At 38.4% G+C, this 26,756-nt stretch overlaps 2 protein-coding genes and 1 long non-coding RNA gene across 11 annotated transcripts in view; 2 read left to right on the top strand and 1 right to left on the bottom strand.

Moving 5' to 3' along the window:
• LOC144061167 (uncharacterized) overlaps positions 1–4,953 on the top strand; it is a 69,030-nt gene extending 64,077 nt beyond the window's left edge. For 2 of the 6 annotated variants that reach the window (XR_013296131.1, XR_013296117.1), the window contains 3 exons: positions 2,580–2,671; positions 2,826–4,253; positions 4,333–4,953. This is a non-coding gene — a long non-coding RNA (uncharacterized LOC144061167). The remainder of the gene's footprint in view (positions 1–2,579; positions 2,672–2,825; positions 4,254–4,332) is intronic. The other 4 variants (XR_013296113.1, XR_013296126.1, XR_013296135.1 and 1 more) reach the window with 3 other exon arrangements.
• LOC144061067 (uncharacterized) lies at positions 4,947–10,310 on the bottom strand. 2 transcript variants are annotated; one of them, XM_077581258.1, is made up of 7 exons: positions 9,979–10,310; positions 9,500–9,542; positions 7,722–8,011; positions 7,445–7,470; positions 7,263–7,351; positions 6,141–6,255; positions 4,947–5,750 (listed from the first exon to the last, which is right to left on the bottom strand). In XM_077581258.1, the coding sequence occupies exons 3-7, from the start codon at positions 7,961–7,963 to the stop codon at positions 5,533–5,535; spliced, it is 690 nt and encodes a 229-aa protein (XP_077437384.1). In that variant the 5' UTR covers positions 7,964–8,011; positions 9,500–9,542; positions 9,979–10,310; the 3' UTR covers positions 4,947–5,532. The 2 variants fall into 2 exon arrangements, with proteins under 2 accessions (XP_077437384.1, XP_077437298.1); XM_077581172.1 differs by having other exon boundaries at positions 7,263–7,470; positions 7,722–7,906.
• Positions 10,311–10,699: 389 nt separating this feature from the next.
• Positions 10,700–26,208, top strand: mocs1 (molybdenum cofactor synthesis 1). Of its 3 annotated transcripts, none has more exons than XM_077580676.1 (11): positions 10,700–10,993; positions 12,182–12,290; positions 16,608–16,775; positions 18,994–19,158; positions 19,623–19,684; positions 20,563–20,674; positions 22,167–22,279; positions 22,468–22,578; positions 22,654–22,774; positions 22,851–22,898; positions 24,505–26,208. In XM_077580676.1, exons 1-11 carry the CDS (start codon positions 10,793–10,795, stop codon positions 25,437–25,439), a joined length of 2,145 nt encoding a protein of 714 aa, XP_077436802.1. In that variant the 5' UTR covers positions 10,700–10,792; the 3' UTR covers positions 25,440–26,208. The 3 variants fall into 3 exon arrangements, with proteins under 3 accessions (XP_077436802.1, XP_077436969.1, XP_077436890.1); XM_077580843.1 differs by having other exon boundaries at positions 22,851–22,916; positions 24,505–24,648; XM_077580764.1 differs by lacking the exon at positions 22,851–22,898.
• Positions 26,209–26,756: the final 548 nt, after the last annotated feature.

Here is a 26,756-nt window from a genome sequence, read left to right as displayed (position 1 = left end):
TGTGTGCAAGCACGTGTGTGTGTGTGTGTGTGTGTGTGTGTGTGTGTGTGTGTGTGTGTGTGTGTGTGTGTGTGTGTGTGTGTGTGTGTGTGTGTGTGTGTGTGTGTGTGTGTGTGTGTGTGTGTGTGTGTGCGTGTGCGTGTGTGTGCGTGTGTGTGCGTGTGTGTGCGTGCGTGCGTGCGTGCGTGTGTGCGCGGGAGCGCTCGTGTGTGGGCAGTGGATGGGGGTAAAAAAGTTTTTTGGGGGGGCTGGCCAAGTTTTTTGTTTTTTTTTTTACACCGGGGCCTCTCAGCATGGTGTTACGTCACTGGACATACCTACGTCATCGTCCTTTTGGTTTTGCAGCATTGATCAATAATAGAATAATCAGAATAAAAGCCTGACGGACACAGCAAGGAGTGTCGGGTGATTACTCCGAGACGCCACTCTCCTGACCCGACTGGATTCGCTCCTACAAGAATTTCTCCTGCTGCCCATGACTTACCTTTTTGCCGCCACCGAGCGTGATTTTGATTTTGTTTGTTATCCGCTTGTGAGCGTGATTTTGTGTTTACTTTTGTCCGCCTGTGTGCGTGATTTTGTGTTTACGTTTGTTGGTAAATTAATTAGTTATCCGCATCCCTGCCGTGGCTCGCCTACCTCACTGCATCTGGGTCCTCCCTTCTCAAGCCGTGACAGAGCGTGCCCCTCTGGACCTGGACTATCTGCAATTTATAATTTCACAGGACATGGTTTTACTAAGTGCAATAGCTAACCAAATTCAGATCCCTCAGCAAGTGTATGAAGCCCTTACTGATGTGCATGGTCTACTCTCTGCCCAAGATGAAATGGAGCTTCATGTAACGGTTCCTGTGGGGAGAACAAAACCTGGTTGTCCAAAAATTTTAATATGTAGGGAATATGTTTCGGCGCTCCTCAGCATAGGGCTATCTGCAACGTACATTGCCAGACTTTTAGGAGTTTCTAGGTGGACGCTGCAGAGAAACATGAACAGCTGGGGTATTTCTGTTAGGGCCTTGTACAGTCAACTGACTAATGATGAGCTTGACAACCTGGTGTCACAAACACACCTCTGCAACCCACATGCTGGGTACAGATTAATGATGGGATTGTTGCGGGCACAGGGACATCGTGTACAGTGGCAGAGGATTCGTGAATCGATGCATAGGGTTGACACAGCAGGAATTGTGCTGAGAATGTCAGCGTTGAGGTGTGTTGTTCGCAGAACATACTCTGTCCCAGGCCCATGATCGCTGATGCATATAGACACAAACCACAAACTTATAAGGTTGGTTATGTTTTTCAAATCAAAACATATTACCTGTACATGACTTAACTATGTACAAAAAAGTCATAATACCTAATGTTTTTCTTTATCTCAAATGTCATTGAAGGTACAATATGGTGATATTTGGAGGAATCGATGGTTTCTCAAGGAAGGTATAAATAATTGGATATTGAAGACATTTAACATTTTCAATTTGATGTTTTACTGTTTTTGAATTTACTTATAGGCATATCAATGTGATATAATCATGAGTGTTTAAAAGAATACAGTGGGATGGTGATTTTGTGAACTTTATTTGATCTTTGTACCCTCAAATGCTGTTGGAGGGGCAATGTGCATGATGTTGTCAGAGTTTCTTGACATTTAGGGACTGAAGGTCTGGGGTCAGATTTTGATTACTTCTGGTCCCCCAATCAAGAAGGGGAACTGTATAAAGATGTCTGTTTACCATCAACCTTACACCTTTGTTCAAATCTAGGAGATGACATGTCAGTCCTTTGTTCAATCAAGAGCCGGGAGGAGGAACCTTTTATCTTTTTGTATAAATGAGTCGATGTTCTGTAAATTGTCACACACTTGGGATCATCACTTGGATTCAGATGTGATGTCCTGACTGTGTCTTTAGAGGCCTCTAAATAAATTCTTGCAAGAAAACTTGTTCATCAGATCTCGGATACAATGATTTTGAACACGCAAAGATTACACTTAAAATAGTAATCATAAATTCCTTCAATATTCCCTTTAAACGTCTAAACTTTTTGTCATCGAATCAGGTATTTAAATTGTGATTAGAGTTTTTTTGTTTTTGAAGACCTTCAGATTGTAGCACTAGTTTAGGATGGCTACCTCAGAAATCGGTTTCATTTTCTTCAATGGTAACATAATAGTACTGTAATACTCTTACTTACAGTCATTTTAGTTGTAAAGCTTTAATTGCACTTACAGTAACAAATCAAAACTCCATCATCTGTTACCTGTGACTTTATGCTAACACTTCGCTGGCACTCTTCGTCTGAGAATTAGCTTACATGTTTTCTTTTTTGACATTTTATAAAGACTAGTGCCATTACACCAATTGCATTGAGTATTATTGTTGCATTTTACCTTTTTAAATATAATCCTGTTTTAACTACTACATGACTGTTAGGGGTTATTGGAATTGTATTTGTTAAGAGCTTTGAAATTGACACTTAAAATTGATATTGTTATTGTTAACCCACTTTGATCATTTGAAAATAAAAAGTACAGTTGTTTGAAGTCATAATGGGACAATTATATTCTTCTCACATAGATAATGTATCTTGCTGTTGCAAATAATAACAGAGCCTCCACAACCCTTGCCTTCTTCAATGAAGCTGTTGAGAAGTATGGCTTACCTCAAAGGTTAGTCAGACATCATCACCTAGCAAGCCTATCCTACCCTTAATAATGTCAGTCTACCTGTTCTAACCATTGACTTGTTTTAAGGTTTTCGTTTCAGTGAAGTGTAATGCATAATTAATAGGAGTTCTCATTTTTGTTACATTTTCTTCTCAAGGGTTCGTGGTGACCATGGGGTGGAAAATGTGGATGCAGCCCAGCTGATGTTCTCCACAAGAGGAATCGGCAGAAACAGCTTCATTGCAAGGAAAAGTGTGCATAATCAGAGGTACTTTAGAAGACACTTCATTTTTATGGAACTACCACATTCATAACCTTGTAAGTTTACAGGGTGAGTAAAAAAAAAAAAAGAATACGCCAAAATCAATACACAATATTAAATAAAAATAATAACAACACAGAAAACTTCCGGTTAGACACATGTTGTAAATACGTTCAAATTATTCTTGTTTTTGAAGTGGTTAATGTGGCCACCACCAGCAGCACGGGCAACATCTTGCTTATTTGAAAAAGAGAAAAGAGCTTAACTGAATGAAAACTTCACTTAGCAGTCGATGGCTGTGATTGGCCTGGCAGAACCTCAGTGTGTGTGATTTTATTTTTTTCTTCTTGTGGTGGTATGTTAAAGACAAAGTTTATGTTACACCACTTACATCAAATATCAATTACATGAAAGACCGAGTAACAGTTGCAATCAACATTGGCAATTTACGGTTGTCTTTACTGCCAGTGGTAGACACTAGCCACGTGTAAAACCTAAAAACTTGAAGCTATTTACAACACAAGTCCAAGCTACAGTTTTCCATTGTTTTTCATTTTTGCAATATCGCATGATTTTTAATTTTCATTTGATTTGTAGCTTTAAAGGATATCCCCTTGAGATGCAACATCTAATTTTCAAAGGTGACATTCCAACACATACAAATAGTAATAATGTACATAATAAATGTAAAGAATTCCGCTGTGTTCTTTTTTTAATCACCCTTACTTTCTCATTAATTGAAATTAATGGAATATTTGTTTCATTTATGAAACTGCATTTATCATTTTAAACTACTTTTTTTGTTGATAATAGAAAAAAAACATTTGCTATTGAAATGCTTAAATTGAAAAGGATTTGGAACAATTCAAACATGCTCTCAAAAATGATTAAATAATTAATTGGATAGCCAAGTAGTTGATTAATTGTTGCACCCAGTTGCTTGTTTTTCCAAATATGATTCACTCTTTTACATGGTTTAAAAGGTTATCTATATGTCTTCTTTAATTTAAAAAAAAAAAAAGGGGGGGGGCACAATTACATTGACTTTACAGAATTGAACGTTTTTGGCGAGATGTCTACACAGCAGTCACTTGCCTCTACTATGCTGTGTTGCACCAAATGGAGGAAGAAGATCTCCTGGACCTGTCCAGCAGTGTTCACCTTTTCTGCTGCCATTATGTCTTCATTCCTCGCTTACAAGCCCAGCTTGATGTTTTTAAAGATGGCTGGGACAGTCATCCCATGAGCAGCGAGGGAAATCGTACCCCGAACCAACTGTGGCACATGGGACTGCACTATAATTTACAAGAGTCTAATGATGTTGTAAGTACTTTTAAAAAATTGGTAAGCAAAACTTACTTTAAACAGTAGACAATGATTATTTATTTCATATCAACTACAGGATTTGAACATCCCCCTGATAAACTGGGAGAGTAGTGGCCTTGTGTCCAGCGACACCGACTCTTGTGTCTATGTGCCTGAAACTGACTGCCCTTTGACACCTCAAGAACTGGCTGGACTCCATGCTGCTGTGGATCCAGCAGGACCTTTTACATGCATGGGAGTAGACCATTATTTGGCTGCAGTGAACTACATGCACAGTATAAACTATGTGTAGGGCAGCGGTGGGCAATCTCGGTCCTCGAGGGCCGGAGTCCTGTAGGTTTTGGAGGTTTCTCAGTTCCAACACAAGCTGATTCCAATCAACACGATCGTTTACAGGCTTAGGTAGAGATTGCTGATGAGCTGATCATATATCAGCTGTGTTGGAGAAAGGCAACATACAAAACCTGTAGGACTCCGGCCCTCGATGCCCACCTCTGGTGTAGGGTCTAGCCAAGCGCTTCTGGGCTGTTATTTGTTTAAAACTGCCTGCACTAAATGACATTTTATGATTTAGTACTATATTAAGTTTGTATATTTTTTTTTAAATTGCTTACACTTTAAGAAAACAACCTGTTAAAAGTGGAGCACATTCATTTACAGTAAATGTATATTTAAAAATAAACTATTCAATCAGCAAGCAGACTCTTTATTGACATTGACATAACAATTTGGTTCATTGATTGTGCTGCAAACTTGTCACGGAGCGGCGTGGTGTCTGTCGGCGTGTGAGGTGGAGGACCCAAAATGCAGGGAGGCAGGAGAACCACGGCAGGAGTGCGGGTTAGACTGACGTACTTTATTGTACCACAAACACTAACCAGGGTACTGGTTAGTATTAAATAAACAAAGAACTGAAAAGATACAAAATCAAAATGACAGACAGAACTCCGGGGGTGACCGTGACAAGCGGCAATGATCCCACGCCGACTGATCACCACCCGGGAATTAAATACACCCACACTAATTAGGGACTAGTCACACCTGGGGCCAGGCACAAGTGGCTGAGGGCCCAGATTGGTTAACCCACGGAAGGGCGGGAACCCACTCAGGGCCCTCAACCAAAGCCAGATCTTCCCAGACATGACAAAACTACACTAAAACGTTGATAGTTATTTGAATTGTCTTTTCGTACAAATGGACAATGAACTGTAATAAGAACCTATCTAGCGAAACATCAGAACTACATTATTTAAAGTAATGAAATAAATATTTTGATCTATACCAAACCAAAACCAGTATCAGTTGTGGCTATGCAGTTCTTTAAATGGTCACTGAATTCTGTGTAATGGCTGTAGTGGCCAGGCAACTTTAAGTTTTGGAAGCATGTAGAAGACGTGGGATGTTCCGCTCTCACCACCTCCACTTTCATATCTGGCATGGGTATCTCCCATCCCACCCAGAACTTAAGGAGCCTTTTAAGATTCTCTTGAGACTCTAAAAAAACAGAAGAAGAAAAAGTGAAATTAAGTTGTGCATGCTATTAAGTAACAATAATCAATTAGATTACAGTTTTTATAATTGTTTTTATTTTATTTATGTATTTTTTGGGGGTGAAAAAAACAGGGGTTCTGCAACATCAGGGAAAAAAGTGATCCCTGCTAGAGGATGATCATTTAAGAAAATCAAATCACAGATGTTCCTATAAATAACTGATTAAAATTCTGCCTTGTAGCAATATGTGTATGCTTATGCTTAATACTCATAATACAACTTGTGTTCATAAACAAGAAAAAATGGTTAAAACAAACTTTTAATTTTCAACCACATTTGAAAATCTGCATTTATGCATTACAAAATGTGTACAAATATCAACATGTAATTTACCTGTCCTCACTAACTGACGCAAGTACCCCATTATTCTACAGCTACAGTCAACGGAGTAACCATCTTCATCGTCCAACCCAGATTCCTCAGGCCATTTGATTAGGTCCAAAACAACCTAGGACAGCAAATGAGACAATCATTATGGCACCATAGTTGGCATTGAACCAATTCATTCTATTTTACAATTTTCTCTCTAATTTATACAAATGGTCAATCCACACATGGGTGTTAATTGTGTGAAGGCTGATGTTGTGGTCTCAACAGCTTAACAATGAAATCTGTATCCTGCTGAGGGAAACAACATGTGGTTTCTCGTCAGACTTTGTTCAAGATTGGAATTGTTCACTGAGCTTTTACTATGCAAAACTGTGATTTCATACTGTGTGCCTGTTCTTTGAACGCACCCTAAGTCCACTGCAGGAATGATTGCTGCTTTTTCTGCTGCTTCTTCACGAAAAACATTTGCTCTTGTCACAAAACGTTTCTAAAACTGAAAATTGAAAACCACACGTGTTCTTCATGTGCTTATTGAAAACATGCGTAGGCAATGCCAATGCTGTTGCATAGCTTACGTGGACGTCCAGCGAGCACTACACTTAATAAGCTTAATTAGTGCTTCATGCTTCTCCACGAGCAGTGCACGTCCAGCGAGCGCTTCAGTGCGTGAAGCTATCTTCCTGCGCCCTCTCGCACACACGCAGAAAGAGGCGTGTTGCTTACTTAAGGCCTTTTCCACATACCGGTAGATATAAAACAGAGTTGGTGGGCTGTCTCGTATTTATTTTTTTTAAGTACCGGTACTAAGAAAAAAATTATACTGAGCCGTTTTTGACACCAAAACATCAAGGTACGGTACTGGCACCAGTATCCCGTGCAACACTATTTTCATTACACTTTTGCGAAATACTTGTATTTAGACATGTCTCAAAAACAATGGGAGCGTAAATTTTTTGGTGCGATATTTGCATTTTTTGAAATTACAGTGTTTCCATTAACAGTTTGCTTTTGCGCAACTTGCATTTTGCGCAAATCTGAGGGTAATGGAAACACACATATACAGAAGTAAACAAAACATTAAAAAACAATACAAGACTGAAGTGTAGAATTGTCTTTTAGGCTTACCTCCGCGTGATCGGCATTGTCACCCATATTTATGGTCCTCCTCCCAAGACCCACTTCCAAGAGAAAAGTTTCCTCTTTTGGCGTTTTTTCTATGTTTGTTGATAGCAGACAGAACTGCAGTTCTATTAACTTACAGACAGAAACATTAAGAGGATTTGCCAAACTTCTTTTGCGCTTCTGACCTTGAGAAGCAAACACTGGGAAACATCTATGAAGCACAAAAAGTTTTTAATTAGTGAACATTGAATTGTCAAGGATCTGTCGGTGACTCAAAGACAAATATATATTCTAAATATATTATATTTAATGCATTTTTTTAATTCAATGGTACAAAGTTGTTGTTTTTTAAAGCTACATAACACATGAGTACTCTCATTCTAAAATCGTAATATCGTTAACCAATGTAATATTGGCTTCCATTTTTCAAAAACAAGCTATCACATTGTAATGGTCACTTACCTCTGCATCTCTTGCTGCACTGTGCCTGGTCTGGCGATGACACTGCTGGTAGGCGTCATAGCTGCTGGTTGAACAGTGCGCTGGGATGTAGGTTGAGCAACAGGTGTAGAACTTGTGGTGCTTCCAAGCTGATGACTTAAGCAGTCAAGCAGCACACGGACTGCTGATTCCACATTTTGTGTATTCTGAAAATATAGAGATATGTGAAGGCTACATACAGCAATTAGAGACAGCTGGAACATGAGATTTTTGAGTGACTAAAAGGATGTGTTGTCACATGTGAAGAACAGCTGAAAAATGAAAAGATACATTAATTAAATAATTGTTTAATAGATCAAATACAAGACATTCCCAAAAAAGAGGGGGAAACAACCAACTACAGCACTACAAATCACACAAAAGGGCTCATCTCGATTGTCTTAATTCAAACATACAACTAGGAGCTTCAAGTGTTCCCTCAAATCTTTGGAAGCAACTCAAAAGATGCTCTTATGCAGCCGTTTTAAGGAGGGAGTAAATTGTTTTAAAGACACATCTTGGAACAAGGATGGACCACTGAAAAGATTTCATGGGTCAGCTTAAGTAACGGGTCCGCCGATAGATCCTCTAAGGAAGTCATATAGCTTCTTGATGTTGAGGTTTGAAAACCAGCTGGACTGTAAATAATCCTTAACTAATATTGCATTGTTTATCATATTGGATAGTATATCATATTTCAGATTTAATATACAGTAAATATTTTGTTGCAGTATGTCTGTTCTTTTTTGTGAAGTGTTTGATACTAATGACTTAATTATATGGGTGTTAAAAAAAAAGATTCAGCAATATATCACGAAATTACAGCGCACAGCAAAATTCTTGAATCAATTTGATATGCGGCCGAATCTATTCGTAAACCTCAATTTTTTTAATGGAGATATTCAACCAAACGTCTTACTTTAGGGTTAGGGTTCATACGTTAAACATGGAATAATGTTATATTAATGGACATTAAGCCTTAATATTTTATTTCAATGCTGTTCAAACATCAAACAGATTTCAACAGATTGTTTGTTAAATACAGTGGCTCACAGTTATGAGCCTGAAGTTTAGTATTAGTAAATAAATAAATGTTCATACTAATCTTACAGTGTACACGTACAAGTTTACTGATGAGTATTTTCTAAATTTGAGATAAAAACAAACAAACACACGCAATAAACAACTTATAGATTTGTATCAGGATTAATTGGTATTGAATAGAATCTTGACCTATGAATCATGATACGGATCAAATCGCCACGTACTAGGAAATTCACACCCCTACTTAATTACACTGGCTCATGATTACCACATCTAAGAAAGTGATACCACCTACGCCTGAGGTATTTGTCAAATGACACAATCAAGGGATGACGTCTCATTTTCCTGAATTATTTACAAAAGGCCAGTTTTTTTTTTTTTTAAGGTTGGTTGGGTTTATTCGAAATGCTTGTACTGTTTAGTGTAACAGTAGTAGTAGTACGGCATCATAACTGATCAATTAATATTAAAAATGGAAACTCCCATTAGTCCATTAGTTGTTATGTAACTATTGTGTGTATATATATATAATTGACAAGAACCGCACCAGGCCCATGGTGTGCGTGCTGAATAATGTATGCAAAGCAGACCTGAAAAGAACTCAGACGCTGAGTTAAAGCTACGAGACGCTCAAGGAAGCGCTGGTGAACTATATGTCGACCACCCACTTGAAAAAAAAACCATTAATGTCAAGACAGTAGCGATATTCCGCTCACCTGCTGCTGCAGCGAAGAGCTGTTGCTCTGATCGGTCATTTTTCTAGAAGGCAAAACAAGATAAAGTGCACTATGGAGTCAAATGTGTACATACATAACATCGATTCGGTGCATCTTCCCTGCAGTACCTGTCAATGGCGCATATGTCAGCGACATGAATTCGTTTGTTAGTCAGCTAACTTAATACAAGAAATAACAATTTTAACCAACACAGGGGAGCACCGCACTGCACCATTCTTGGCATATAATGAAGTAGTTTAGTTGTTCATTGTTGTCATATAGCCACAGTATTCCAAAGCATGAGATGCAATTAAGTCCGTTGCGCCAGAAATGACGATAACGACTAGACTGCTTTAGCATGAAATCAAATGCCAGCTAGCTAGAAAGCGAAATATGTGATGCTAATCATAAAAACAGGTTGGATGACCAGCGTTTAAACAACAATATTTGAAAGAATGATGAAGTAACATAATACTTACCTTGTAATACCAGAAACCAAAAGAGACTGTAGTCTTCTTAATTGTATGTGGTTGGCGACGATGTATCCTTCCGCGAGTCCCGCCACCGTCGTTCGCTAAACCAATGAGTTTGCGCTCCAGTCCGCTCAAATCCTTCTCACTTGATTGGTCAAAACAACCATCCATTGCACCAGAGCCCGCCCCCTTCTCTACGAGTACAAATCAATTTGCCCCATACGTCGCGGTACATTTGGTGCAAAACTCACGTCACTGGAAAGCAGCAGAAAAAAAACACTTGTGACACCTAGTGGCGACTTCTTTGACTACAAGTTGTCATTTCTACAAGTACAAATCACAACTTTTACAGATACAAATTTACACGACTTTTACAGGTACAAATCATGACTTTTACAGGTACAAATTTGTTTTTACAGATACACATTTTTTTTTTATAGGTACAAATTTTTATTACAGATACAATTTTTTTTTTACAGGCACACATTTTTTTTACAGCTACAGATCACGACTTTTACAGATACAAATTTAGACTTTTTTTACAAGTGAGTTTTGCACCATATTTACCTCCATAATTAAGGGCGAAAAAGGCGCACACACACACAAAAAAAACTTTAAAATGTGCAGCGTAAAGTGTACGCGAAGACTCCCTGATTAACTACACTTCCCAGAATGCACTAGCATATGACGTCGCGTGCACCTATTGGCTCCCAAAGATGACGCCCTTTGCTCTTCCGTCCTAGTTCAACGGCGTGTTTGTTTGTCTAGCTGAAACGTTCAGAGTTTTATCAATATATGGGCACAGCAGAAAAATAACACCATGGCTTCTAACTTGGGCTGTGTCTTACAAGACACACACAGGAGTGTTCGACATGCAAGAAAACTCTTGGTTAAGTGCCTGAGTGGATCTTTTCTGAGACCTTTCTCCAGTACTACTTGCAAGAAGAACGAACTTGAATTTGGAGAGCCCACTTTAGCTTCCCCCGACTTGAATACATCTGCGAAAACCTTGACAAGACAGGTAATGTTTTTCTTTATCAATTTATTATTATTAAAGTAAAAAATATATATATTCTAGAGTAAATGGAACAAAAATGTTTGAGACTCGTGAAGCAACAAAATTAAACCACAATGTGGTTAAGGTTAATTATACATTTAGAAATACATTTGCTAGAGTTTGGATTATATATTGTGGTTGTACACCAATTTTAATTAACACTTTACACTTTAACACTTGCTGGTAGTTTTAAATAGATGATTTACTAATATAGCAATAATAGAATATATTTGATCAAATATTAAATAGATATCCACCTAAAATGAACAACTGCAATTTAAACTGTGTAAATGTTGAGTTATTAGCACTGACCTGAAATGACAAAGAAATTTTAAAGGCCTAGAATGCTGATAAATATATTATTGTGTATCATATTAATCCATGGAAATTTGCCTCTGTTCTATTGTTTTTCTGTTTTGGTCTCGCTTTTCTTGCAGAAAAGTGTAATATTTAGGAAATAATATTTTTTTTGCATAAAAAAAACAGTAGGCCTAATTACTGTTCTTCACTCGTCCTGAACAAGCCAACCTTTGAATTTAAAGAATCATGGACTCAGCAGTTGCATAGTTGAAACCAAAGTTAATAAGGTGCTGATTAAGCAGCCGCCCGTCATATAACTTCATTTTAGTATACTATAGAAAGTGTAATTAGTTATGTTGGAAGTTTTTCTTTGTTTTACTTGACCTGACCGTCTAAACGTTTGAAGTGGCTTGGCAAGTTTGAGGGACACTCGATTAGTGAACCAAAGAGGCGTTGGCATCCCGGTTGCTCATGTGATTTAGTATAGTTTGTGTGGCCTTGTGTTCGCTTTTACACTCAAAGCACAGCAGCATAACTATTGGCAGGCAAAGGTCATAATCATTCCATGAGACCATGCACACGTGCAATGTGACTCCCTCGGGAAGCCTGATCACCAATGCTAAATGATTAGCCAGCTTTTTAGTACAGCCAGCTGTCGTAACTGCAGTTTCAGAGAGCAACAGCAGTGTTTTATGTATTTTGCTGTAGATATGAACAAAAGGTAAGCATCAATAAAATTGTTTGTGATTGATTACAATACAGTGCATGGTGGAGTTGGTTTAACCCCATAGAAAATTATTTTATCATCACTATAGTTTACTAGCATTGACCTGTCATCTGACTTTTCTCCAGGAGAAGCTTAGGGAGGTCAACATTCCCTTTTCATCGTTCTTGATGGACAACTTTGGCCGCAGGCACAATTACTTACGCATCTCCTTGACTGAGAAGTGCAACCTGCGCTGTAAGTCTACCTGCCATGCCATGTCTTTTGAAGTTGTCATCTTTAAGATAATTGGACTCACAACTCTTTTGAGTTACAGAGTTACTGAGATACAGTAAGTGCTGATGTGGCTCCAGAAATGAATGGAAACCAGTTTACCAAACAGTACAACATCTTTTGAGTATATCGGCTTTTAAAAGACTACTTTACTACTATTTTAGTTGTTTGTGAATTATAAGTATCATACTCTTTTTCCTATGTAAATAAATGAAAACAGTGGCACTGAAAATTGCATACAACCATGTTAAATACAAGCTGCCACTGCAGAAAAAAATGAAGAATCATCATTGACTTAAATAATTCATGATTCAAATCAAGCACAGTACAAAATGATTTAATAGCTAATTAATTAACTGATTAACTTAACAAGTAAAACTTTACAGACATCATATTTAGTACAAGGTTTTCAGCATATGCAGTTTTTTTTAAATTCTTTATCCAATATTTGTAAATAATTTTGATTTTCAGTGTATTGTCTGTTAATCAGCATTTTTGGAAGAATCTTTAAGGTTTAACGGGCTCTTTGCAAAAATCCACTTGTGTGGACAAACTGATTGATCCAGGTGTGCCTGACCTCATTTGTGCAAAGAGCCCATAGTGATAACGATGATTGCCAATCGGTTATGGTTTTTTTTTTTTGGTGATCGACTCCAAAATCCTGATTGTGTAAAGTCTAATTCCCAGGTCAAAAACGGTTTCATTTGTTAATATTTGGTGCAAATGCTAACCTTGATAATACCAGTCAAAAAAAACATACAAATTGCACATGATCATCATATACCTAAAAATGACTGCACCAACCGCAGGTCCAAATAGTTACCGGCGTTCTAATGGTTGTGATATCAGTGGACTTGCTGCCATGAATTTACCATTAACAAATAACAAAAGCATACTTTACAGTCTTGGACAGTGGTCTGACAGTGTCTGCAAGAAACATAATAAGTGTATTACTTGTATTATAATGTAAATGATAATAATCAGAGTTCACTGTTAGAAACTTTTTTTTTTTAATACAAAATATATTGAATAAAAAGATTTAAGTTATTTTAGACTTTATCCAATTGATTGTTCATATACAATAGAAAGTATTTACAGTTCTTTATTTTCCCTTGTACAAACCCAATTCCAAAAATTTTGGGACACTATACTAATTGTGAATAACAACTGAATGCAATTATGTGGAAGTGCCACATTTCAATATTTTGTTCAGAATAGAACATAGATGACAGGTCAAAAGTTTAAACTGAGAAAATGTATCATTTTAAGGGGAAACTATGTTGATTGTAAATTTCATGGTGCCAACAAATCTCAAAAAAGTTGGGACAGGTAGCAATAAGAGACTGGAAAAGTAATTTGCACTTATAAAAAAAAAAACAGCTGGAAGACCAGTTACCACTAATGAGGTCCATTGGCAACTTGATTGGAGTATAAAAAAAGCTTCTTGGAGTGGCAGTGCCTCTCAGAAGCGAAGATGGGGAGAGAATCATCAATTCCTCCAATGTTGCACAGAAAGATAGTGGAGAAATATCAGAAAGGTGTTTACTAGGGTTGTTCGGCAATATATCACAATATTACAGTGCGCAATTCTCGAATCGATTCAATATTTTTAAACATACATTTTTATGGAAATATTCAACAAAACATCTTACTTAGGGTTAGGATTCACACATTAAGTATGGAAGAATGTTATATTAATGGAACATTAAGCCATAATATTTTATTTCAGTGCTGTTCAAACATGAAACAGACTGAGCCACTGCATTCAACAAACAGGTTGCAGTTTTAAGCCTGAATTTTCAGATAAATAAGTACATTTTCATACAAATCTTACAGTGTACATGTACAAGTTTACTTATTTGTATTTTCTGAAATTGAGTAAAAAAAAAAAAATTGCAATAATCAATTAATAGATTCGTATCAGGATTAATCGGTATTGAATCGAATCGTGACCTATGAATCATGATACGAATTGAATCGCCAAGTACTTGGCAATTCACACCCCTAGTGTTTACCAGCGAAAAATTGCAAAAAGGTTGAAGTAATCATCATCTACAGTGCATAACATCATCCAAAGATTCAGAGAATTTGGAACAATCTCTGTGTGTAAGGGTCAAGGCCGAAAAATCATACTGGATGCCCATGATCTTCGGTCCCTTAAACGGCACAGGAATGCTTCCTGTAAGGGAAATCACAGAAAGGGCTCAGCAATACTTCCAGAAAATATTGTGGGTGAACACAATGCAGTCCACTTCTTTCACTTATAGGGCACATTTGACGCATCGTAAACGGGAAGGTGCAACAAAGAAATCCCAAGACAGTTAAACAGTTAGAAAGACGCATGTTAGACAAGAATAGGACAGCATTCCTATTTCTAAACTTGAGTAACATGTCTTCTCGATCCCCAGACGTTTGCAGACTGTTGTAAGAAGAGGGGATGCCTCACAGTGGTGAAAATGGCCTTGTCCCAACAATTTTGAGATTTGTTGACACCATGGGATTTAAAATTAACATAGTTTCCCCTTAAAATTATACATTTTCTCAGTTGAAACTTTTGACCTGTTCTCTATGTTCTATTCTGAATAAAATATAAAAAAATTGGCACTTCCACATAATTGTATTCAGTATTCCACATAATTGTATTCAGTATTTGTATTCATTGTTATTCATTTGTATTCATTGTATTCATTGTATTTGTTACAGCTTTATTTCAAAATTGATTGCATTGTCCCCCCCCCTCCCCTTAAAAATCTACACATAACACTTCATAATGACAACTTGTAATAAATGTTTCAAAATGTTTTGAAGCTCAAAATCGAGTAGATGCATTGTTTCCATTGCTCATCTGTCAGATCTTTCTACTTTCTAAACCAGAGTTGTAGTTGCTGCTGTAAAATCAGTTTATCGGACATTATTTAGAAAGGCTATTAATAAACTATTCCGTCTAGTAAAAGTCCCGCAGTTTATGAGCTAAACTTTCCTTGACATTATTGTCCCGAGCCACAAATCTGACGAAGTGTATCGAAAAAATTCTGCTGGAGCTCGCCACCCGTTTAAAGTGAGGGAGCAGGGGTCGAAGGGCCTTAGTAACGAAGGCCACTGTCAACGCTCCAGCATTCATCTGTGGAAAGAGGAGAACCTACCAGAAGGATGGTAGAGCGGCCAGACAGAAGCCACTCCTTTGTAAAAGGCACAGGGCAGCTCGCCTGGAGTTACCTAAAGGTACATAAAGAATTCTGTGGTCTGATGAGACAAACATCAAACTCTTTGGCTCAAAGTGAATGTCATGTTTTGGAGGAAACATGACACATGACATTCAACAGGACAATGACCCTAAGCACACAGCCAGGAAATCAATATAGGGTCTTTAGGACAACTTTGTGAGTGTCCATGAGTGGCCCGGCCACAGCCCAAACTTGAATTGGACTAAACATCTCTTTGAAAGATTTGAAAATGGCCGCACACTGACACGTCCTATCCAAATTGGAGACTGGCAGAAGCTACAAAGGAGAATCCCAAAAATAGATTTACCAAGCTTGTGGCATCATATTAAAAAATACTAGAACCTGAACTTGCTGCCAAAGGTCAAAGTATTGCACAAAAGTTGTGAGTAGCCTATTCATGTATGTAGGTGTGATTTATTAGGTTTTTATTTTTAACAAATCTACCCCAAAAAAAGTCCAAACTTTTTTCATGTTGTCAATATGGATTGTTGTGTGTCAAATTTTGCAGGGGGCAACAGTGATTTATGTCGTTTCAATTGCTTTATACAGCACAGAATAGCCAGGGATACTTTGTCCCATTTTAACTTGAAGCTTTTAACTCATTCACTGCCATTGACGGCTATTGACGTCAAAAATTCATTTGAACTATTTCTATTTAACATTTTTTCCTACTTTTGTTAACAAGAGTATGAAAACTTAGAATTTGTTTTATTGTACAGTTAGAACAGATATCAAATTTAGGATTTATCATGAGTTAACTATTTAAGTCATGCGATTAATTACAATTAAAAATTAGGAGCGTCGGGCAATTAAAATCGTAATTAATTGCATGACTTCATGAGTTAACCCACGATTAATCACAAATTTTATATCTGTTCTAAATGTACAATAAAAAAAATTCTAGTTTTTCATACTCTTGTTAACAAAAGTGGGGGGAAAATTAAACTAATAAAAAAAATAGTTTAAATGTTTTTTTTACGTCTATAACCGTCAATGGCAGTGAACGAGCTAAAAATCGACTGCCTTTCTCGTTTCTGTTTGACGTGCTTGTTTTCAGGTCAATACTGTATGCCAGAGGAAGGCGTGAAGCTGACACCACGAGGCCAGCTTCTTTCCACCACAGAAGTATTGACCCTGGCTCGCCTCTTTGTCAGGGAAGGCGTGGAGAAGATTCGTCTCACTGGAGGAGAGCCGCTCATCAGACCCGATGTGCTGGATATCATTGGTAAGTTACACAATTTTGAGAACTTGAGAGCACGCTGGCTCCCGTGTGACTTCACAGATGGACCGAATGATTGATTCCATGCAGCAAGGGGAACTGAACGGATTAGTCGCAGCACATCTGCCTTGTCTAACGCAGCACAGCACAAGTTAGCTTGATCAGTTAGCGTGGAGGATCACAGAGCTGTGATTGGCTTAACGAGGCGGGCGATTAGAGGAAGTGGAGCATGGAATCCCAACAATCGCCATCAAGACATCTATTTAGTCATCCGTATTTGCTTGTCATGAAACCCCATGGACGTCAAGGACTTGTTTTAATATAGTTGCCACGCACATAGCACACTGATTTTATTTTTTAAGTGTAGCAGAGGGCCAGTAATACTAAATGGAAATGCTATTAAGTCATGGGCTGAATTATAAACTAAACACTTAAGGTTTAAAAATAATAATAATTATAATCACGCTCAAGCATTTTAATTTTAGTACATTAGAGCGTTATTCAAGACCAGTTTGTATTAATGTCGTACATTAAGGGTGCTCCGATCAGGGTTTTATGCTGCCAATCACCTGCTACTGATCATCCATAAGTGATTTTTGCCAATACCAATCACATTGATTAGTAGTCATTTTTTTCAGTTTATTTATGGTGTGTGCTGATGGCAATGTGATCTGGGGTGGGGAAAAAGGAATCATAAAATCATGTCAATATTGACAAAATATATTTTGACTTTTTCAAGAGAATAAATATAAAACCCTTGATGACACAATGCAAAAGGTAACTGAAAAACAAAATGTAATAACAAAATCTTTAACAGATTGAGATAATGACCACTCTCAACCACCTGAATAGTACAAAAAGTGACAAATAAACTTTGCTTGGCTCACTTAATGTATATACGTTAGTTTAATAAAAAAAAAAACTCACAAAACTGCACGTTTCAGAATGGCCTTTTATTGTGGGCAGGTAAATTAATACGTTAAAACTGCAAGCAAATGCAACCCAGATGGATTTTTTTTTGCCCAAATGCGACCTTTATCTGACTTTTTTATGTCAGTCTGAACGGCTCTATTTTTCTCCCGATTTTTTCTTATGCGACCTGGGTCACTTTCATATGTGGTCCTAGATCGGATACGTATCCCCCCAAAAATTTCGGCAGCAGTCTGAAGGGCCAGGTCGCATATATCTGACCTCGACTTCATCAAAAGTCCAATATGCGCTGCGCTCAAACTTGATTTATGCTTGACGCATCCGCGAGGTCCGAGAGACGTCACGTATGTGAATCGGCAAAGTTGTTCCGAGTAACAGTTGTGACTTTATATTTGACTTTAATTTAATCCCACTTGAAAATGAAGTATAAAGATGACATTTGTGGTGGTGAAATTTGTAATTTTGCCACGCAGATGGACGGCTCATTTATTACGAGCAGCAATGACGTGAGGTCATCCTTAGGATAAATAAATAAAAATAAAGCCATAAAGCCCAGTTAGACTAACAGAATTGTAGTGAATCATTAAAAGAAATAAGTTCCTTCAGAAAAACAATAAAGGTTGTGTTTAGTCTCTCCAAATTTGCATTGATGAATGAAAATGCTGGACCATGCGGATTTACTTCCGCAAACACAGCGTTGTGACGTCGTATCTTCTTCTGTGCATGCGGATCACTTTGGGGACGCATTACCTCCACACAGCAGACAGACTGAGGTCGCAATTAATAGGTAATGTGAACGCTTACCCACAAATCGGAATTAAGCTTTAAGACCTGCAGTGTGAATTTAGCTTAGACTGGTGAACAATATTTGAGAGAAATGGTGATATTGTGTATGTGATAAAAGTTTTAGATCTTTGAGTTCATCTTATAAAAAAAATGGGAGCAAAAACAAAAATGTTTTTGTGGAGTGTATTTACATCCAAGTAGTACGTAGTGATGCACCAATCCTTCAATCTGAAAAGAAGTCCTTAATTAGCATTAAAATGTCTTCAATCAATAGTTCAAAAGTCTTATGTATTTGACGCATGATAAGGAGATTTTCTGATTGTTAATAGTCTTAAATCTCAAAATAAATGAATTGTTAAAAAAAAAGGGAAAAAAAGTTGTCCATGCTGTAAAAGCAGTTTCTCGGTGTAAGTGTGAATGCAGGCTGTGTGCATTGTTGGATTACCGATGCACTTCTTTTTTTCCCCCTCCTTTTCAATATTTTCTCTACACTTTCTTGCCTCTGCAGCTGAATTGAGAAAATTGGAGGGTCTGAAGACCATCGCGGTGACAACAAACGGCATGAACCTGGCCAGGCTGCTGCCTCGACTCAAAGATGTCGGCCTGGACCTGATCAACATCAGTTTGGATTCACTGGTGCCTGCCAAGTTTGAGTTCATCGTCAGGCGGAAAGGTACGACGTTTTGCTTGAACTTCAAGGTCACATGTTCGGTGAAAAGTATGGCGGTGCCCCCGACACCCTCCTACATTTTTGAGAATACTTTTTGGCTCAAGCTCGGCTAGCTGACAGTTGAAATCCAGCCTGTACGTCTACATAAGCAGTGTCTGGCTGATGTGGGTCAGTCTCACTTTGAGAGGCGGCAAAGTGACAGCAGGCTCAGCTCTGTGTCGTGGGCGTACGGATGGAATGCACAGATGGAGCCGCTGAAATAAGGAAGTGAGAAAGTTCTGGCTTGTGGAAAATGCAATGATTGGGACATTGTGCTTCCTTTTTTAAAATACTGAAAAGTGAACAGACTGAGTTAATTACACAACAAAACTCAGAGAAGCCAAAATATAAATGACGTCTTATTATCGTTATTATCTAATTCCAGATATGTTTTATTAACCAGTTACACTTTCACATTTTTTTCACAGGGTTCCACAAGGTCATGGAAGGCATCGATAAGGCCATTGAAATGGGCTACAACCCAGTCAAGGTATCTTGTAGTCTTTTTTTCCCTTTTAAATACAGTCAGACAGAAAGAACAAAGTTAGTTTGAGAGGGGACAGACTGATAAAAAATAAAAGTTTACCCTGTATTTCAGACACAATTTTCTCCCCAAAGCTTTTCATTATGGTTCATTCAACACTTTAGGCGCTTTTTCATTTGCCCGGTTCCACACGCTACTCAGAACCTTTTTTTTTTTTTACTGTCCAATCAGAAATACTAAATTTATGTCGCACATATCCATTAACTGTTGATTGCACGTAAGCATGTGCAGAACATGTTTATTGGCAATAGAAGGCGAAACAGTAATGTCTCTTCTGTGAGGCTACACGCCATTAACCGCATGTGTCATTTAATGTCTGCGTGAGGCACGAAAGACGCTATGACTCATCGTAGACACTCTTCTCTCTCTCGCTCATGTATTTGAACAGGAAATATGCAAAATCAGCTGTTTTATTAACTTTTAGTGATGAAATCATAGACCTTGGATTGAAAAAGGAAATCAATGTAAAGCATGGACCAAAGAACTAAAATCATTTAATGTTGTTGTTGTTGTTGTTATTATGATTATTATTACTCTTCATATGCAGGGGAGGAGTCCAAAACTTCATTTATACTTATTCGTACCTGTTCATGCTTATACATATAGCAGACCCAAAAGCACAACTGCTCATTATTTTATATTGAGACAAGCGCACGACAATATCCAGGCAGTATGGTGATATTCTGGGTACCGTGACATCCCTGTTGTGAGGACATGTTTTGGATTCAGACTTTGTGCCAGCACACTTGTGACTTAACAACCGAACAACAAACAAACTATTGTTTATTGTTTAAATGTTTGTTGTTGTGTACTACTTGCTGTAGGTCAACTGTGTGGTCATGCGAGGCCTCAACGAAGACGAATTGCTTGATTTTGTTGGGCTGACAGAGAAGAAGCCTCTTGAAGTACGCTTCATCGAATACATGCCATTTGATGGTTAGTAGACTTTACATAGATCTCATCTGTTAGATTGGATTGGCTGAGATTTTGCATTTTATGTCCATTTCATGATCGACCGTTAATGTCTTACGCCTTAATAGCTTTACCTGTGATGAGCTGCCACGAATGAATGATAGATTTTAGCATTTACCTGTGAATATGTAACTGTTGTAGTAACATTCATTGCTGCACATAGAAGCCACTGCAAGTAATCAATACCTTCAAAAGTGTTATTACAGTATATAAGCTAGAGATAGAACGATATGCTTTTTTCAGCCCGTAACCAATATTTGAAGCCGATATACATTTTACAAAAAGTTGTTGTCAACATTTTTAATAATAAAATAATAATAAAAACTCCAGCACTTGACTGCTTAAATGCCTTCAAGGACATGTTTATTAAACAGCTTTTGTGATTTGCAACATGTTAAAGTTTTTTTGTTTGCCATCAGCTTTTGCACCAACTATAATGTGGCTTCCGCACACTAATTCCCAAATAGCCGCTAATTTGCCGGCTAACTGTTAGCTCCCAAATAGTTGCTATTAAACGGCTATTAGGTTAGCCCGCGAGCTAACCTAATAGTCGTTAATTTGCGAGCTAGCCGGTTAGCTCGCGGGCTAATAGCCGCTAATTCGCGAGCTAATAGTTGGCTCGCGGGCTAACCATTCACCCGCACGCTAATTCCCAAATAGCCGCTAATTTGCGAGCTAACAGTTAGCTCGCGGGCTGACCGTTCACCCACACGCTAACCTCGGGGTAACTCCCAAATAGTCGCAAAAAAAATGACTATTAGGTTAGCCCGCCAGCTAAACTAGCTAATAGCAGCTAATTGCTGCTTAATGGCTGTTAGAATTGCACGAGCAACCAATCAGATGGTGCTGTGGGCGGGCCAATGCTGCAGAGAGTCAACAGCCGCTGACTCATAGCAGAAGGAGGAGAAAAGCGCCCGTCAGAGCAAAAATAACAGTTTTGAATATTGGCCATCAAAACAAAAAAAGCCAATATTCATAAAATGCTGAACAGGGATGTGATTTTTCCGCTAATTCGCGGAATTCCGCTTTTTTTTAATCCCCCCCCCCCCCCAAAAAAATCGTTGTTTTTTTTTTTTTTTTTTTTTAGTAGTTCATTGTGTATGCACATGACTCCGACAGATAACATCTTCTGCTATAACAAAGACATTTGTGGTATGCTCTAATATGAGTTACTTTTCATTTGGTCATGATATAATTATTTGTTCATGCCCCCCCACCCCCCACCCCCACTGGGCACTGCCCTGGACCTAGCTGGGTGCCAGCGGCCCCCAGACCCCCGGCTAAATTTTCAGATAATTTCACTTTGGTCAAATCACATCCCTGGCTGAATATCGGCACCGATTATCGGTCTAACCCTAATATACACTTGGCAATCGATCTTGGTGGTATCAGAGGCATCGACAGTGTTGTGCTATTCCTTCACTAACTCACTGTGTATGTTTTCTTCTCTGTGCAGGCAACAAATGGAACTTTAAGAAGATGGTGAGCTACCAGGAGATGTTGGACCATATCAAGCAGCAGTGGCCTAACCTGGAAACGCTTCAAACTGGACATTCTGACACAGCAAAGGTCTATCTTCAAGTCATGATATAGATTTTTATTTACCAGCAAATAGCACATTCTCTACCGTTTTAGAAATAAAAATCTTATCTTGAATAATCATCTAACAAGTATCAAAAAAATGTCTAGTGTTTTTTTTTCTTTCAGTAACCCTTGCCTTTTTTTTTTTTTTAACATTGGTCTGCCTATTCCAATAGACATTCAAAGTGCCAGGCTTTAAAGGACAGGTCGGCTTCATCACCTCCATGTCTGACCATTTCTGTGGCTCATGTAATCGCTTACGCGTCACCGCAGACGGCAACCTCAAGGTAAGAATCATGTGAATGCACGTTTTTTTGTGTGTGCGCGTCATACTATAAAACACTCGTCCCATGTGCCCTCAGGTGTGTTTGTTCGGCAACTCTGAAGTGTCCCTCAGGGATGTGTTACGTTCCGGAGCGTCAGATGAAGAGTTGCTGCAAATAATCGGCGCTGCAGTGGGCAGGAAGAAGAAACAACACGCAGGTAAGATTGCGCGTTTACACAACTTTTCTTTTCACTCCTGCTCTTGTGCAGTGTTAACAGAGTGCCGGCTTTTCAGGCATGTTCAATATCTCCCAAATGAAGAACAGACCCATGATCCTCATCGGTGGGTGATTCCGCAGCTGTACGTACAAACTCTCACGCTAGCTTGTTGCCAACTTAACATTTGTGCCACACCTTCCTCACGGTTGAACCCTGGTAGATGATGCACATGACAATAAATGATTCACTTAGCAGTCAAAACTTTAGCTACAGCTAATGAGATCCAGGACAATAACAGGGTCCCAAATTCTGCTTTTACAAAGATAACAAAGCCCACTGAGATAAATATCTTGGCCCTCTCGTGTTACCAAAACATTAAAAACTGCTCTTAGTATATTATTGTGTGCAGGTAATTTAGCGTCTTTACACTGTATTTTTTTAGACTATAAAAAAAATGCTACTGTGTGTAGTCACTTTTATTTGATTTCTTTTTGCATGTTATGTGTTTTTGTTGTAGTATAAAATCTAACCGAACATTTTCTGGCCATTCCAAGCCAATAGTTGTAAAATGATCAATGATGACTCAATTTAAGTGAATAAAACTCCAAAATATTGAAAATTATTATTATTATTATTCCTTTTTTTTTTTAAAGCAAGAACGTGTTGATTTCATTGTATTTATTGATGTAATTTGTACTGGCCCGATTGGGCCAACATCAGTAAACTTCAGGGGGCCTGATAATGACCCCAAACTGCTATTAGCGCATTCAAACCCAAAAATGTGTAAACATATTTTTTATCTGATTTTTTTTTTAATGCAAGAGCATACAGAAGGCTTTGATGCAGCTTCTAACATTAACTCATTCACTGCCATTGACAGCTATAGACGTCAAAAATTCATTTGAACTATTTCTATTAGTTTATCATTTCCCCCCCCCCCCCTTTTGTTAACAAGAGTGTGAAAACCTAGATTTTTTTTATTGTACATTTAGAACAGATATACAATTTGTGATTCATCGTGAGTTAGCTAGTGAAGTCATGCAATAAATTACAATTAAAAAATGTAATCGCTTGACGCCCCTAATTTTTAATAATCTTTTTTTTTAATCGCAAGGTGATTAAATTTTCAAAGTTATAATTAATCACATGACTTCAGTAATTAACTCACGATTAATCACACATTTTATATCTGTTCTAAATGTACAATAAAAAAGGGGGGGGGGTGAGTTCATACTCTTATTAACAAAAGTATAAAACTAAATAGTTAAAATTAATTTTTGACGTCTATAGCAATGGCAATGGCAGTGAATGAGTTAAAAGGTGGCTTAAAGCAATGGTAGTCATTACAAAAAACGGCCAGCAGGTGGCAGCAGAGTATAAGAGATCAGCCAGGGCCATGTTGCAACAAGCTCTTTTTGCCAGTGTTTTCAACAGGTTTGTGAATAATGATGAAACTTAGCTATATTCTAATGCTGATTGCTGCAAGACGGAAACAGATACAAATATACTTTTTTTTCGTGAAGAAAGAAAAGACTCTAATCTTTCTTTTGGTAGGTTCCATGTTTTTATAGCAATAGAACACAATATTTTGGGCCATCAGCCAAAATCCAGTAAAACAGCCGGGAGCGAAGGGGGTTGCTTCAGTGAAAATGGCTGGGAGTGAATGAGTTATTGTAGAAGCCTGTAGGCACTTTTGATGAAGGTTATCCTTGTTGTTCCTTATGTTCTAGGTGGCACTTCCCGAATACCTCCATCAAACGGCAACCTGAAGTGTTTCCACATCGTCACTCAGCAAATTGACAAAATAGCCCCTCATATGTGCCAGCCAGGCGGAAAACGAGTCTTTAATAGATCGAACCTTATGTACCTTGGAGACCACAATGCTTCAGCACGGGCAGGCCATGACGGCTGCTCAACAAACGCAATAAATGGCGGCTCCTATCTTGATGAAAAGAAACAGACAGAAGACCCCTTCATCAAAGTTCAATCCCACCTGTCTGATGTTAGTGGTGGTCAAACTGCCCCCCATTATCACATCAACACTAGGCACTTACTCACACACTTACTAATGAAGGCCAAAGTAGACTGTAAACACAGTGTTAGACAATATCACAAAACTTGTAACCAAGACCGCCACATCTCACAATCTACGAGTGAGACAGGTGACCCTCACCTGGACGCTACCCCAGAACCCCGACTGACGCACACAGACGCGCAAGGCCGAGCAAGCATGGTGGATGTCGGCAGCAAAGCCCCAACACGACGAGCGGCCACCGCCCGCGCCACCGTCCTCTTGGGCCCCTTTGCCTTCGGGCTGCTGCGGGAAAACCAGCTGGCTAAAGGCGACGCCATGGCCGCGGCCCAGTTGGCCGGCATCATGGGCTCCAAACAGACCTCGGCCCTCATCCCGCTTTGTCACCCGCTCCCTTTAGACCACGTCTCCGTCAGCCTGGACCTGGACGAGCGGCGCAACGCCGTGGTCATCACGGCAACCTGTCGCACCACCGGCAGGACAGGTGTCGAGATGGAGGCTTTGACTGCGGTTTCCATAGCGGCGCTGACGATTTATGACATGTGTAAGGCTGTGAGTCATGACATCACCATTACTGACATACAACTACTCAGTAAGACTGGGGGAAAGAGGGACTTTCTACGACCTTCATGACAACAACAGGCTGTGAGATTTGCTCCATTGAGCTGCTAGTCGACATTGACCTTTGAACTTACTGGTCTTACTTTTCTTTATGTAAGAGCCCTACCGACTTAAAATTATGATTAGAGCTGTCAAACGATTACATTTTTTAATCAGATTAATTACATCTTGAAATTTTGATTAATCACGATTAATCGCTTAATTTAAAAAAATGCTTTTTTTTAATCACCATTTTTTGCCCGCCAAATTTGAAGAGCACCAGTTATGTGTTAATTCTTTTGACATTTAATGTTATGAGGACGTCTTCAACATATTTTTCTAAACAGTTAATTGCTTGCATAATTTAAAATGGAAAAAAAAATTACCCCAATATTTTGACATGAACAAATATTCTAAATGTGATACGCAAACATTTATTAAATGCTTTTATGGTCAACATTAACTGCGATTAATCTGCGTTAATTCATGATTAATGCGATCATTTTTTGTGATTAATTAATCAGTTAACGCTTTAACTTTGACAGCACTAATTATGATAGTACAAAGTGTTCAGGCAGAAGGAAGAAAGGAATTAAACACAAATTTACAAATTTATTGTTCACCTGTCAAAGTAACACACAATAGATTAGTCACAATAGATTTCAAATGAGACCCAAGCCGGATGTTTTGAGAGGTTATATTAATGTGTTTTTGTCAATATTTTAAGATTTGCACTTTTCTGCCACTTGCCCCAGCTGTTAATGTGTAAAATATGCATTTACATTAAATTTGTCAACCTGAATACTGTACGCTGTCGTAATTTCTTTAACATGAGAAGACAAAATATTACTAACACCGTATTTGTCGCCGCAAACCTACAAACCGTTTTACGTTGGTTAAATAGATTTTTCTTGCATTGAATTGAATTAGATCGCGAAGGAGTACCTCCTGTTACGGCTGGTGACGAACACGAGGCCAAAAATCTCCATGGTGACGTCTGAACAAGCTAATGATGTAAATTACCTCTCAAACAGCCCCGCCCACTGGAAACTTTGGGCAACTACATCATGAAAGTCAGGAACACTTTCTGCTGATCCGCCAGAATCAAATATTTTGCTCTCCTCTGTCACAAACGTAAAGCACAAGAGGACTGAACACAGTATTTGTGCTTAAGAGCCATTTGTGTGTAATAAAGTGTCAATTCGCAGAGGTGGCAAAAATACACTGACACTGTACTTGAGACAAGTGCAAATAGTTGTGTAGAAAAGAGATACAGACTCAGCACTAAAGTAATGATGGACAAAAGAAGCTTCATATAGCACGTGATATTTCTTGACTCCTCTAGATGGC

Source organism: Vanacampus margaritifer, chromosome 1, assembly GCF_051991255.1.
Source record: "Vanacampus margaritifer isolate UIUO_Vmar chromosome 1, RoL_Vmar_1.0, whole genome shotgun sequence".
NCBI lineage: Eukaryota > Metazoa > Chordata > Actinopteri > Syngnathiformes > Syngnathidae > Vanacampus > Vanacampus margaritifer.
Note: the sequence above shows the minus strand (reverse complement) of the source record. Positions and strands in the feature narration are given on the sequence as shown.

What these genes read in the sequence shown, in the direction of transcription:
- mocs1 (XM_077580676.1), top strand. Translation starts at nt 10,793, where the DNA reads ATGGCTTCTAACTTGGGCTGTGTCTTACAAGACACACACAGGAGTGTT. An exon ending in GACATTCTGACACAGCAAAG is followed by an intron (nt 22,280 to 22,467) that starts GTCTATCTTCAA and finishes CTATTCCAATAG; the next exon opens with ACATTCAAAGTGCCAGGCTT. An exon ending in CAGACCCATGATCCTCATCG is followed by an intron (nt 22,899 to 24,504) that starts GTGGGTGATTCC and finishes CTTATGTTCTAG; the next exon opens with GTGGCACTTCCCGAATACCT.
- LOC144061067 (XM_077581172.1), bottom strand. Translation starts at nt 9,538, where the DNA reads ATGACCGATCAGAGCAACAGCTCTTCGCTGCAGCAGCAG. An exon ending in GCTCTTCGCTGCAGCAGCAG is followed by an intron (nt 7,907 to 9,499) that starts GTGAGCGGAATA and finishes CTATATTTTCAG; the next exon opens with AATACACAAAATGTGGAATC. An exon ending in GTGCAGCAAGAGATGCAGAG is followed by an intron (nt 7,471 to 7,721) that starts GTAAGTGACCAT and finishes TGTGCTTCATAG; the next exon opens with ATGTTTCCCAGTGTTTGCTT.